The sequence below is a fragment of the Danio aesculapii genome, chromosome 21 (assembly GCF_903798145.1).
Source record: "Danio aesculapii chromosome 21, fDanAes4.1, whole genome shotgun sequence".
NCBI classification, from domain to species: domain Eukaryota; kingdom Metazoa; phylum Chordata; class Actinopteri; order Cypriniformes; family Danionidae; genus Danio; species Danio aesculapii.
In genome coordinates this window covers 9,876,350-9,891,278 of record NC_079455.1, presented here as the reverse complement: position 1 = coordinate 9,891,278, position 14,929 = coordinate 9,876,350, and the positions used below count along the sequence as shown (strand labels likewise).

Genomic DNA, 14,929 nt, shown 5'->3' with positions numbered 1-14,929 from the left:
TTACTAGTTATTTTGCAAGGTACTATTATTCAGCTTAAAGTGCAAAATCTAAAAAAATAAAGCGAAATCAAAAACAAATAATTTTTGAAAAGGCCTAATAATATTTACTTTGTCCAGCAGAATAAATATGCTTGGACGTACTATGAAAATTACGTTCCTTGCTCTGTTCAAAGCACAATAAATCATATTTCTAGGAGGACTAATATTTTTTTTGTCTGTATACAGTAGTCAGCTCTTAAAGTGGATCAAAATGTTTCCTCAAAGATGTCCTAACACTATTCAACAGCACCCATTCTTGACATTTTTGATCCACTTTAAATGTTGACTAGATTTTTATGTGTGGAAATTTTTGAATATGGAAGATGAGGGTGTGTTATGGTCAGGGGTGTAGCGGACATTTTAAAAGTGTGGGGGGGGGGGGGTGTATGAGATCATATGTTCACATAATTATTAATCACCTGTTTCTAAATGGTCTGTCTCTAAAAGTGAGGGGGACAGATCCCCCTGGTTGCTACACCCCTGGTTATAGTCTAGGTCAAGCGTTCTCAAACTCGGTCCTGGAGGTGTGGTGTCCTGCAGATTTTAGCTCTAACACACCTGCAAGGATGTTTCTAGAAAGTCTAGTAATGCCACGGTCACACTAGGGTTTGAGCATGCGAAATTCTGTTGTATGGCGTGTAAAAAGGGGATTAGACATTAAAAAAAAGCAAGCGATTGGTCCATATTTTGAATTTCTGTACAGAGAGGTCATGTATTGATTTTCGATTGGTCTCACGTAGTCACGTGTTGCAATTTCGCAGGTCATAGTCCACCAAGCTTTCAAAACTTTACAACAGAGCGAACTGCGAAACTTGGCACATGACCTTGCGTCAGTCGCATTTGCATGCACATGAATGGAAGTCTATGGGGCTCAAACTCTAGTGTGGCCGCGGCTTAAGAGCTTGATTAGCTAGCCCTGGTGTGTCTGATTGTGGTTGGACCTAAAATCTGGACACCAGATCTCCAGGACCGAGACTGAGAACACCTGATCCTGGCGGGCCGCAGCTCTACACAGCTTTGCTCCAACCCTAATCAAACACAGCTGATCCAACTAACCAAGGTGTTCAAGACTGCTAGAGACTACTACTGAGTTGTAGGTGGTTGGAGCTAAATTATGCAGAGCAATAATCCAGGAATTGAGTTTCAAACCATTGATCTAGATCTTTAAAGCAGTGTTTCTCAACCATGTTCCTGGAAGATCACATTTCCCATGTCTCAACCAAACACACCTGATTCAGATCATCAGCTCATTAGCAGACACTGAAAGACCTGTAATGAGTGAGATGGACAAAGGAGACATCCAAAACATGCAGTGTTGGTGGTCCTCCAGGAACATGGTTAAGAAACACTTCTTTAGAGTTTGGTGTATTGTTTTCTCCTTAACGTTACTAGAGACTACTAATAAGTTGTAGTTGAGTGGTTGGAGGTAAATTATGCAGAATAATTAAGTTTAGGACCATTGATCTAAATCTTTAGAGTCATGGTTTCTCTACCATGTTCGTGGAAGACCACATTTCCCATGTCTCCTTAACCAAACACACCTGATTCAGATCATCAGCTCATTAGCAGAGACTCAAAGACCTGTAAAGAGTGTGATGGACAAAGGAGACATCCAAAACATGCAGTGTTGGTGGTCCTCCAGAAACGTGGTTGAAAAGCACTGCTTTTGAGTTTGTGTTTATTATTTCATTAGTAAACCAGGTAAAGGTACATGATGCAAGAGTATGAAATCTTTAATCCAAAAATGAATGAGTTGAAGAAAGAAACTGATTGGCTACTCTAGACTGACTGGAGTAGACGGGATGTCTTTGCCCTTTTCAGGAAAGGAAATAACAGCTGCTCCCTCTGGCTCAATCATCAGAACTTCTCCGTCTTTGCTCTCATCTTTCACAAGAACAAGGAAGGCCTTGGCAACGGCATCCACCCTGTAATGAAATTTCAGTGACGTCAAGGTACAAAAACGTTCATGAATGTAGAAGTATACGCTATATATTTCTCACTCACTCTAGACAGCCCTCACTCTCCATTAACATCTCCGTGACTCCCTTCAGAGGAAAAAAACTTCCAGTATGCTCCTCTGAATTCAAGAGGGACAGAAGATTGGTCTTCACAAACCATGGACAGAGGACGTTGATCCTCACCCCATAGTTGGACAACTTGGAAACAACCTGTTGATATATGCAGTTAAAAAGTTTACGAATTATGGGATGCTTTATTTACTCCATACAAACTGAAGAACTAAATACATACCGCCATGGCACGGCTAAATCCCACCACGCCATGTTTAGTAGCGGTGTAGATGGGTGCTACTGGCAAAGGCCCCAAACCTGCAGCCGATATGCAGAGATTTATTCAAAACATGGCCTTGAAGAACAAAACGTTTTTAAAACAGAGCATGTTTGTAATAAAAACGGTAAAATCGCTATGTAGTTCTTAACCGCTTAATCACCACTACTGCATGGTGTCAGTAAACACTAATGTGTACGCGAACTGCAAACAGCATTTGTGTGTGTTGACTGAGCTGTATTTCAGCTTTATTCGTGTCTGTTTTTATCACTGACATGCACATGAGAAGGGTGGGTGGGGAGAAGCAGCTCATTTGCATTGAAAGCCACAGGCTACAAAAACAGCTACAATGTACTCAGACACCAACATAGGCAAATTCTGGATGTTATAATAAATTATCTGGTGGGTACTTTGAGCTGAAACTTTACAGACACATTCTGGAGACATACAAGGATTCTCTTACATCTTGTAAAAGTGGTAAGATAGGTGCCCTTTAAAGGGCCCATGAAATTCAAATAAGGTAGTTTTAAGGATATCTATAACTAGTGTGCTCCAAAACTAACAAAATCCAAAGCTTGCAGTTTGTCACGTCCTCTTAAATGGATCAATGGTTTTATTCATGCCACCTCATACTAAAGTTTCTCATCAACTCTTGACCAATCAAATGCTCTCTAGCATTCTAGTATACTCTAGTCTAGTGACATGCCCCGCCCCTTCAAGATGCTTCTCATTTGTTTTTCATTTAATGTGCTTGAGCTCATCCATATGAAAGCCCATTTCCGCCACTGAATAATAAAATAATTTAATAAATTAAAAAAATTCTAAAGTCAGAATTCTGAATTTATAACTCACAATTTTGACCTTATAACTCGCAATTCTGACTTTATAACTTGCAATTCCGACCTCATAACTCTCAATTCTGACTTTCTAACTCGCAACTCTGACTTTCTAACTCAGAATTCTGACTTTACAACTCGCAATTCTGAATTTATAACTCACAATTCTGAATTTATAACTCACAATTCTGACTTTATAACTCGGAATTCAGACTTTCTAAAGTGCAATTCTGACTTTATAACTCCGAATTTTGACTTTATAACTCCGAATTCTGACTTTATAACTCCTAATTCTGACTTTATAATTTATTTATTTAATTTTTTTTTTATTCAGTGGCGGGAACGGGCTTCCATACATCCACTCTCACTGGCAGAGCAAACAAAACACTATTGGCTGTTTGTCTAATGCTGTTATGTCTAGCCCTTTCTTCATGTTTTAGCTGAGATTATGTTAAACATTGAATAAAAAATGCACATTTTAAAGCACTTCACAGGACATTTTAAAAAAAAAAAAGATATTTTACAAGAAATGACAATTGTCATCATTTAACTTTCCACCTGTTGTTGTTGGACAAATGTTTTTATTTGTCCAAAAAGAAGAACTCCTAAATGAAAACCCTATGGGCAACAACATAGCAAATTAATAATTCAAAATTGCTTCATTTGTGTTTGACAAAAGAAAGTCAAACATACCCGTAGCAATAACAAAGTAAGTGAATAAACAATGACGATTTATATTGCATTTACATACAAAAACTCCCTGATGTGATCAGTTCTGTGTATATTAGGGCTGATCAAATTGTTTATCAGAGGAACGGTTATGCACATTTTAGTTTAGTTGCATTTACATTGAATAAGCCTCTGATGTGATCAGCTCTGTGTATGTTGGGGATGACCTGTGTCGAACCCCCCACAAACTGATAGGTCCATGTGACCTTTTTACAATCTCAATGGGTATAAACCAAATAACAGCTGAAACATCTGACAAGAAATGAGAGTAAGCACGCAATAGTTTTTTTTTTTTAGTTTATATAAAAGTATTGTTTCAAAGGCAGATATTTGGGTTATGATTCTTGGAAGACCAATGAGTTAACATTACTGCACTACACTGCCTTCAATAAACTCTAGAAATTTGGTCAGCTTACTTATTTTATGTGTTAGAGCAAATACATTGGCAAACCACCAAAGAATGGTTATACATCTAACACAGCCCAGCAAACAATTTTGGGCTTAATAGACATCTAGTAGACAGCTAAACGTAGATAACTTGGCTAAAACAAGGCTAAACTTAGGCTGTCAGTGAAAATCTAATAGACATCTAAGAATAGCCCAAAACTAGACTAGACATCAAATAGACAGATTAGACAGCGTTTATATGTGTAGTCATTTGTTTCTGTTTATTTGATGGCTAGTTTTGGCTTATTCTTAAACGTCTATTAGATTTTCACTGACTGTCCAAATTTAGCCTTGTTTGAGCCAAGACGACTATGTTTAGACGTCTATTAGACAGCTTTTAAAAACAAAAAAAATGCTTGCTGGAAGTTTTCAATTTTAGAGTCCACAAATATAGTTTTCTCTAAGTCATTTACAACATTTTTAAGCTGTGTTATTTGTCCATTTTATGTACAGACGGTCCCAAACCTGCCATGGATGCAACATTGACAATGACTCCACCACTGCCACCATTTTCTTTCTTCATATATTCCAGAGCGAGATACGTGCCCCTGACCACACCACCCTGGAATGAACACAAAGAATGTTCAGCTAAAGCAAAACCAGATGCAGTCATGTAGGTCTAGACAGATGGAGAGGTTCATACCAGGTTTATTGCAATAGTCTTTTCCCAGTGCTTTTCATTGATGATGCCAGCATTGTTGCACATGATGTCTATTCGGCCAAATTGCTCTACAATTTTTTTCAAAACTCCTGTGAAGGAAAATGTAAAGCTTTCAGAAGACAGACACAGTTTCTTTGAATGTAGATAGTTGTAAATGAAATTATAGTGTCATGTAATTGCTTCTACATTTATTGCTTAAAGAAATAGTCCACCCAAAAATAAAATTGACTGCATAATTTACTCATCCTCAAACCATCCTATGTGTGTGACTTTCTTTTTTCAGACAGATCGTCGAAGTAGTTTTACATTTTATTTTCACTGTACAATGGTGTTGTGTAGTGGCCCATTTTTAAGCTTCCAAATGTACATAAATTTGTCATAAAACTAACCCGTATGCCACCTGGGGGTTAACACATGTCTTATGAAGTAAGTCAATGTTTTTTTGTAACAAAATTTTTTTTTTAAAATTTAATTTTGCAGCTGTTGAATGCACTCTCTTGACAACGTCTTGGCTTTTGACTCGACGCATGGCACGAAATTAAAAACATTACAATAAAATAACATTTAAAACTACTCAGAGACTGTAATTACCTCGAAAGAATGTTATATATAAATATATATATATATATATATATATATATATATATATATATATATATATATATATATATATATATATATATATATATATATAAGGTTATATATAAAGAAAATGGTTTAACGGTGAGGTTTTTGGGTAAGTTAATCCTTTGTATTGAAGTACCTTTAAAATCTTCCTCTGATGAGACATCAGCATTGTAAAATTCAGCCCTGGTGGGTCCATACTCCTTATTAAGAGTAGTCTTCAATTCCTCTCCAAGAGATTTTTTCACATCAATTAAAGCCACCTAGAATCAAATAAGTGTACACCATTATAGTATAATTAAATACAATATATAATAGTATGCTAAAAGTTGTACCTATTGTCCATTTTTATTGAGAGAATATCTAAAGATATTCCTCATTTTGTGTATGCATACAAAATAAACATAATATGTTTCTTCTGCTATTACTGAATATATAAGTACACTACGTAACAAAAGTCTTGTCGCCTATCCAAGTTTTAGGAACAACAAATAATTACTTAACTTCTAGTTGATCATTTGGTATAAGAAGTGGCTTATATGAAAGGAAAAGGTCTCTAGATTAGGCTAATTTTACCAAAATAAAATATGATCATGTCTTGATTTTTAATTATTTAATTAGGGCAGATCTGACTTTGCTTAGACAAAAGTCTTGTCACTAAACAGAAATAATGTACAGTATAGAATATAAAGGCATGGTGCAGTGGAATAAGAATTAATATTGTGTATGACTCCCATGAGCTTAGACGACTGTATCCATACTTCTCTGCAATGACTCAAATAACTTAAAATAAAATTAAGTCATCTGGAATGGCAAAGAAAGAATTCTTGCGGAGCGACCATAGTTCATCAAGATTCTTTGGATTCATCTTCAATGCCTCCTCCTCCATCTTACCCGAGACATGCTCAATAATGTTCATCTCTGGTGACTGGGCTGGCCAATTCTGGAGCACCTTCACCTTCTTTGCTTTCAGGAACTTTGATGTGGAGGCTGAATTATGATAAGGAGTACTATCCTGCTGAGGAGTTTGCCCTCTCCTGTGGTTTGTAATGTAATGGGCAGCACAAATGTCTTGATACTTTAGGCTGTTGATGTTGCCATCCACTCTGCAAATCTCTCAATGCCACGCGCCATGCACATCTGGGGACTCGACCGTGAAGCCAGTGCTGAAGTGGTCTCATATGGAGCAATCTGAGCGGCGTGACAGCAGCTGCGGATGCCATATGCCCCAGGAGCCTCTGAAAAGATTTCAGGGCAACCACTATTTTCCTGTTGAACTCTCTCAAACAGTTCAGCATCAGCTCGGCGCGCTCTCCGGAGAGGTGACCCAGTCCAGCTCCAACCCGAGAAAAGAGATGCTCTGCACGGGACTGAGTTTGCTCTTTTCTCGGTTAACCTGAATCCCCAATAGGTCGAGGTGCCAGAGCACCCTGTCCCTGTGCATGATCAATTGCTCCCACGAGTGGGCTAAAATCAGCCAGTTGTCGAGATAATTGAGGGCACCCTCTGCAAGCTTGGTGAAAACCCGCAGAGACAGAGAAAGCCCGAAGGGGAGGACTTTGCACAGCCAGGCTCGACCTTCGAGCACAAACCGCAGAAACTGAAGCTGGCGTGGAAGAATGAAGACATGAAAATACGCATCCTTCAGGTCTATTGCTGCAAACCAATCCCAAGGATGAACGCATCGCAGGATGCGCTTCAGCGTAAGCATTCTGAGAGGCAACTTGTGAAGACAGCGATTCAAAACACGCATATTTAGGATTGCCCACTGCTCTTTTTGGGTACAATGAAGTACGGGCTGTAAAACCCGCTCTCCATCTTGGCTGGAGGGACCGGCTCAATTGCATCCTTCACCAGGCGGACAGCAATCTTCTCTCGCAAGACAGGCACGGACACAGGGCTGACCAAGGTGAAATACACACCCATGAAGTTGGGGGGGCCGTTTCGCAAATTGAATCGCATAGCCGGTGGGGCAGCGCAGAGTGGGAGGGCTGATTCGGGGAGCGCTCACCTCGCACCTAGGCTCCGGAAGAGGGGCTGGAAGTGTGAGAGAAGGGAGACCACACCTCCCAAGCCACTGGCGAAGTGCACAGATCCTGCGAGCTGGAAGGCATAGCGTCCCAGACTGGCAGTGTTCGGGCTGTCACATCCGGGGAAGGGGAAAATGCTCTTTTATTGACATTTTGGTGGTGTTGAAAAACGCCTTTGATGTTTTTAGATGAAGTAGAGCCCGGTCAGGGAAAGAGCATGTTCCCTCTTCTCCGGATGGCTGCCTGTCTGCAAGGTGCTCTGTGCTGCCACTCGGCCAGAGGTGCAGGCGGGGGCAGCGGAGCACCTCTCGCAGGCGGGCGCCCTCAGCAAGGAGCAGTGGATGTGGATGGTTCGGTGGGGGGAGCGGTCTTACGTTCCCAATGATAGATGACTTTATCCATCGCATCCGACTGCTCCTTCACCGCTGTGAATTCCTGGGTGAACTCACCGACGGTGTCGTCGAACAGGCCAGCCTAGGATATGGGTGAGTTTAAAAGCGAACCTTGTCAATGTCGCACATATCTGCCAGGTTTAGCCAGAGGTGGCACTCCTGGACCACTAATGTGCCATCGTCCTTCCCAGCGCACACGCAGTGGACTTAGTGGTCCGAAGAGCATAGTCAGTTGCGGAGCTCATGTAACAAGCCTGGGTCGGAACCACCCTCGTGCAGCAGGGCGAGGTGCTGGTAGATGGCCATAGAGTGCAGGGCGGAAGCAGCCTGGCCCACAGCTGTGTAGGCTCTGGCTTCGAGGGAGGCAGATAACCTGCACGCTTTGGACGAGAGACGAGGTTGACCCCACCAGGAAGAGGCACTACGCGGACATAGGTTGACCACAATGGCACGCTCAATCTGTGGGATCGTCTCGTACCCCCTGGCTGCTCCACCCTCAAGAGTTGTGAGGGCAGAGGCGCACGCAGATCGGGCTGTAAAAGGTGCTCTCCAAGACTGCGTGAGGGTTTGGTCTTCATCCTCCACGTAGCACCCTTCTAGTCGGTCTGGCCGCGGGGCTGGGCGATGAACCATCTCCAGACCCACGGCAGAAGCAGCCTCGGAAAGCGTGGCCAACGTGTCTGCTTCGGGATACGGTGCAGCGCTCAGCACCCCAGAGGGGGAGCAGGTCCGAATCCTCATCAGACAATGATAGCCCACCCTCCTATGCAGCAGTGGAAATCTGGTCCTCGGTGTCATCGAGCGAAAGGGCGACCATCTGATCCGTGAGCCCTGGGGTGGTGGATTTACTCCCACTGGAATCACAAGAGCGAGCCGCAATCTTAACTGCGCAACAGACATGCCATCGTAGTGACGTAGCTCGACTATCTGCCATCTGGTATCACACACTCTGGACCGGGAGAAGAAGCCCGCTTTCTTGTTCTCTCTCTCTCTCTGTCGTAACAGTTGGAGAAACCCTCATCGATTCTCTCAGAAGCTTAGTTGAAAGGATCTGAAGCGAAAAGGATGCCTCAGCTTGGAACGCACAGTGCTTAAACACAAGATTATATTAATTGTAAGTAGCCAGCAGTGCATGCTGACACTGCTAACTCCTTGGCATTTCATTTGCCCATTTGTACACTCTTTCAGATGATTGGATTCTGACGAAGTCCCCCATAGTGGAAGTTTCCGCATAGCTTTGAAGTTCCCCTCCCGAAGGGGAACTTATAATATGCTAATGTTACTCATGCAACGTCCTTCAATTTTTTTTTTTATTTAAATGGAAACTGTGAAATAATTAACAGCATTTAATGTAATAAACATGAAGTAGGCTACTATGTACTTTAAATATTGCCTAAAACAGGTATAAAAATACAATGACCACCAGAGATGAACTTTCGACCAATTATAATGCCTGTCTTTATCACTGCTAGTAATTACCACACTTTTGCAATGTCTGTGTTTTCTATGTCAGAAAAAAACCTTTGATGAACAGCAATTAATGTTTTCCTCATAACTAAACATCAACACATAAACGGCCAAATGTTATGAACAAATAGCTTTTTCCCCTATTTTCAGCTTTATAAAACCGAAACTGTATTTATCAATGCATAGCCGACACAGACACTCAATCTATCGATTATTATCAGACTGGATAATAATTACAGGATAATAACTTTTGACGTAGCTCAGATCTGCGACGCTTTCATTGGGAACCCTAAGCTGGCGTTTCACCCTTAATTACATGATAACGTAAATAAAACTTAATTACGGAACACTTTATGTTAAATTACATGGTTGATTTCGTGTCCTTGGAGTTTGTATTAACGTTAACGTTTTTATATAATTTGTATTATTTATTTTACCTTTGACCCATTTTTCATGAGTATTTCGACAAAGCTTCTGCCCAAACCCTGAGCTGCTCCGGTCACAACAGCAACTTTATCTTTTAAATCCATCGTTAGCTACACACCTGTGAAAAAAACACATTGTCTATCTCAATTTTATCTTAAGTAAAGATGTATTTGAAGCAACAGGCTTCCTCTTTCAAAACCTATGTAACAATGTAAAAAAAATAGCCTGTTAAAGCAGTGATGCTGTTCTTTCCGCTTGTCCAAAACATTAATAAATAACGACTTTTTTACCTCTATCCTTTTAAAATCATAAAACTACAAAAACATTTGTTCATCCTACCTGTGCGTCTGAACAGCGTTTGGAGTAGCCTTACCAGCTACACCTTTAGTGAAATACTGGAAGAGTGACCGATGAAGATGAAGCCAAGGGTGAGGGGGAGGAGTTTAACATCAAACACTCCAAACAAAACATAACGGGTCTTCAGCGTGTGTGTGAGCTGAAGTAAAATGTGAAGTATAACAGGTGTTATGTTAAATACGTTCACACATTGTTTGTTTTTGTCCACTCAAGATCATCTGATCTGCACGCCATGGCGCGTATGTAATAATAGGCTACCTTCACAATCTGGACTCCACATGTGTTAATCATTCCCAGATGCCGAATGACATCATGCTCTAAAAGCCCTTTAAACATGCTCCTCTGATGACACTATTGTTGCACAAAATTTTAGCTCACATTAAAAAGAGTCTCCAACGCATGCATAATCAAAACTAGATAGATGCATGATGATTAGGTTTGCTTTAACTTATTTTTTTTTCCTTTAAGTTTTATTTTATGGCATGCGTGTCTTATGAAACAGGCTATATTTACTATATGTCCATGTTTACAATCCCATAGATAATCAGAGAGATACATAATGACTAATGAAAATCAATTCTCTGCAAGCTTAGAACTTGACCAAAGTCGGCTGTGAGTGATTATATGTTCCAGTTCCTGGAAGAGGAAAACAAAAAGGCTTGGTGAAGATGATAATTAACAACAGAAAAAGTTAGAGAGTGATTTTGGTAACCCAAACAGCTCTAATAGGTTGCCTTGACAAAATGAATCTGTAAGATGTGTTTTATTGTAAGCTGGAATTTGCATTGAAATGCCAACCCAGGCAGTAGCCAGTCTGGTAAAAGGGGTGGTTCTTTTTTTCTCAAAAAGTGGACCTTTTTGCAGTTATATGCCTCATTTTCTATTTTCATTCATTCATTTTCTTTTCGGCTTAGTCCCTTTATTAATGCTGAGTCACCACAGCAGAATGAACCGCCAACTTACCCAGCACATGTTATACGCAGCGGATGCCCTTCTAGCCACAACCCATCATTGGGAAACATTTTCTATTTAATTATGAGATTTAAATACTGCATTTTAGTGACATTTTAAGCACTATTTTAGCTGGATTAGCTTGTCGCATGGTCATCATAACCACACTTTTTTGATAAGCCAAAAATATTTTCTAAAGATTTAGAAAAAAGATACTTGTTTTTAAAATACATATTTATTACATTTTATATCATTAGAAAAAAATAGGAATCTGTTAAAGTTTTAAATTAAAAACTGTAGTCTATTGCTATTTATTAGGTAAAAAAACAAACTGACCAGATCATTCAACTTTCCTATTTTCCTATTGCCATTATTTCTAAAAAATAATTAAAACATAATAATAATAAATAATAATAATAATAATTTAGAGCTTCACAAAATTTCTAGCCTCTCTTATAAAAAAGTACATTTGAAAATTCATGGATAACAACAATAGCCAAAATAGTATTCAAATCAATTTCAATATGGTCCGCTATTGGTGCATCACACCTTTTTATTGGTCTTTTTTGTTTGTTTGTTTCAAGAATAACATTTAGAATGAAAGTTACCTGTAAATACTTTTCTCTGATTAAAAACAATACAGTAGCGAGAAAAGACTTCTCTTACATCAGATTATAAAATGAAAATATTTGTTAGCATTGGCCAAAACTGATTTGCTAAAGTCACACCAAAGCGACAGCCATTTCCAGTTGGTCTCAAAGCCTTTTTCAATAGGTTATCTTCACTATTTATGATGACATAGCAGTCAAAATAGGACAAATGAGCTCATGTGCTGGGTATATTCTGGACCTTTGTCAGTGAGGGGTGAGTCTTCCAAACCACGCAAACCCCCCTGGCCACTGGTCTGCAACCACACAACAAAGGATGTTGACCATTTGGGATGATAGGAGGAGGATTTTATTGAGCTGTAGGCTAATTAATATGTTAACACTTTATTTGATGGTACCTATTGCACATTTTGTTGACCACAAATTGCATTGCAACTACACTCTCAGAAATAAAGGCACGCAAGCTGTCACTGGAGTACCCTTTCAAAAGGTACAAATTTGTACCTAAAAGGTCCATATTAATACCTCAAGGGTACATATTAGTTCCTTAAAAAGTTCAAAAGTGTTCCTCTTAAATTTTTTAGGTACTAATATATACTTTAGAGGTACCAATATGGACCCTTTAAGTACAAATGTGTACCTTTTAAAAGGGTACCACCCCAGTGACAGCTTGGGTACCTTTATTTCTGAGAGTGTACATGCCAATTACTTCTCATTTGAGTCTGCTTTATATCTGTTAATATGCTCCTTCAACAGACATATAACTGACTATAAGAAACTTTGCAAGTACATGTCTACTTACACTAACCCCAACCTAACATTCTACTTATAATCTTTTTTTCAATATATATATTTTTTTCAGAACAACAATTTGTTCAAACAACAACTTCTCCAACAATTTAACCCCTTACAGATGATAGAATACATAAAAAAATGACATTATCAAAATCCAAATTTAAATAAAAAAAATAAATAATATTTTAAAACTATTCTATAAAAGGTACTGCCATCATAATTACTTTTCAGGGGATACATTTGTACATGAAGTTACATTGTGTTACATTGTAGTTACCTCAAAATACAATGGTGATAGATTAAGTAACCTCTAAATATACAATCTAAATATGTTGTAATACTTTTCCACCAATTCAGTCTTCATTTGTAGACATGCAGTCATTTTTTCTATTACATAGACCTGTTTAAGTTTTTGAATCCTCTAAGCCACCTTTGGAGAACCTTCTTCCATCCAATGTACTGTTATCATTTTTTTGCAACCAGTAAAAATATCCTTGGGACAAATTTTTTTTCCTTATTAAACTTTTTTTGGACAGTGCTTCCAGTAAGCACATAACTGGATTGAGGGGTATTTCTATATCTAATATACTATATATTTAGTTTTTTAACATTTTTCTAAAATTCTTGAATCTTAGGACAGTCCCAAAAAATGTGGGTATGATCTCCAATTTTACCACATTTTCTCCAACACAAAGCAACAGTCTACTTATAATTGAATAAGAATTAGTTGGCGTATAGATGCAATGTAACTTAAATTCAACAAAATGCTTCAAAATAAAGTGAAACATATCAAGTTTTTATTATATTTTTCCTTTTACTGCTAAATGCATATGTTTATACTGTTTAGGCCTACATAAAGTTTTATATATTTAGCTTAACAATAATAAGAAAGGGCGATGCAGTGTCACAGTAGGTAGTGCTGTCGCCTCACAGCAAGAAGGTCGCTGGTTCAAACCTTGGCTGGGTCAGTTGGCGTTTCTGTGTGGAGTTTGCATGTTCTCCCTGCGTTCATGTGGGTTTCCTCTGGGTGCTCCGGTTTCCCCCACAGTCCAAAGACATGCGGTACAGGTGAATTGTGTGGGCTAAATTGTCCGTGGTGTATGAGTATGAGTGTGAGTGAGTGTGTGTGGATGTTTTTCAGAGATGGGTTGCGGCTGGAAGGGCATCCACTGCGTAGAACATGTGCTGGATAAGTTGGCGGTTCAATTCCACTGTGGCGACCCCAGATTAATAAAGGGACTAAACTGAAAAGAAAATGAATGAATAAGAAGAAAATTAATATTTAAACTAAAATGTTAAACTTTAAAAAAAAATTATTTTACCACAATATAAAATAAGCAGGTTTTATTTTACGTTACATGAAATTTAAATATGGAAACTACTCATAAATAACATCTCTCAGAGATTTCTCTCTTTTTAGATAAAAAAAAACGCTAAAAAAAAAAAAAAAAAAAAAAGTTACATCTTCCGATCTATCAGTTTGACCAGTCAGTTTTTTTGAACATTTATTGTATAACATAAAGATACATTTGGTACACATCATTTACAATAAAAATTATTATATTACTTACAATGGAGCTAATAAGGGATAAAAAAAAAACAAGAGAAACAAGAGGGGAAAAACAAGAGAAATCAAACAAAAAATAAAGAAATATCAATAAGGTTATCTGAGCTGAGGATGGATTTATAATAGATAAAGAGTGAAGAGGGCAAAATAAGAAGATAACAGCAATTTATAGATTTAATAGATTATACATATTAAAGGTTGTGCAAATTGTATATGTTTTGAGTGCTTTCTTGTTAAGCGGATCTGAAATTGTAAGTAATTTTTAATCTCTTGTATAAATGCTTTCCCAGTGATGGGTTGCAGCTGGAAGAGCATCCGCTGCATAAAACATATGCAGAATAAGTTGGCGGTGCATTCCACTGTGGCGACACCTGCATTAATAAAGGGACTAAGCCGAAAAGAAAATGAATGAATGTATAAATGCTATAAATACTGGCTTGCAATATGAAAATTTACATTTATGAATATAAAATCTGCATAAAAATAATGAAGTTTATTATAAAGCAGATGTTAAAATTTGTATAAAATAATAATTACTTTTAGAGTTGCAGAAAAATTCTGTGAAGTTATATTTGAGATAAATAAGTCAACATCTTGCCAAAATTGGAACAGTTTAATTACCAAAATAAGTGAGGAAGGAGCAAAAGGAGCAAGTTGTCTGAAAGTCTGATTAGTTTGACCAATCAGCTCTTGCGTTGGTGTACGTCTGTATGA

The 14,929-nt window shown here is 38.4% G+C and overlaps 1 protein-coding gene across 1 annotated transcript; it reads right to left on the bottom strand.

Moving 5' to 3' along the window:
* Positions 1-1,756: 1,756 nt before the first annotated feature.
* zgc:56585 (uncharacterized protein LOC393297 homolog) lies at positions 1,757-10,480 on the bottom strand. The gene is made up of 8 exons (XM_056446430.1): positions 10,277-10,480; positions 9,949-10,055; positions 5,762-5,885; positions 4,981-5,087; positions 4,803-4,899; positions 2,290-2,366; positions 2,044-2,207; positions 1,757-1,964 (listed from the first exon to the last, which is right to left on the bottom strand). Exons 2-8 carry the CDS (start codon positions 10,039-10,041, stop codon positions 1,814-1,816), a joined length of 813 nt encoding a protein of 270 aa, XP_056302405.1. The 5' UTR covers positions 10,042-10,055; positions 10,277-10,480; the 3' UTR covers positions 1,757-1,813.
* Between the last annotated feature and the right edge of the window lie 4,449 nt (positions 10,481-14,929).

Bases quoted from the DNA above. Each gene is read 5' to 3' on its own strand.
- zgc:56585 (XM_056446430.1), bottom strand. From the start codon at position 10,041: ATGGATTTAAAAGATAAAGTTGCTGTTGTGACCGGAGCAGCTCAGGGT. The intron at 4,900-4,980 runs GTATGAACCTCT...TGTTCATTCCAG, and splicing joins AGACTATTGCAATAAACCTG to GGTGGTGTGGTCAGGGGCAC. The intron at 2,208-2,289 runs GTATGTATTTAG...ATATATCAACAG, and splicing joins GATTTAGCCGTGCCATGGCG to GTTGTTTCCAAGTTGTCCAA.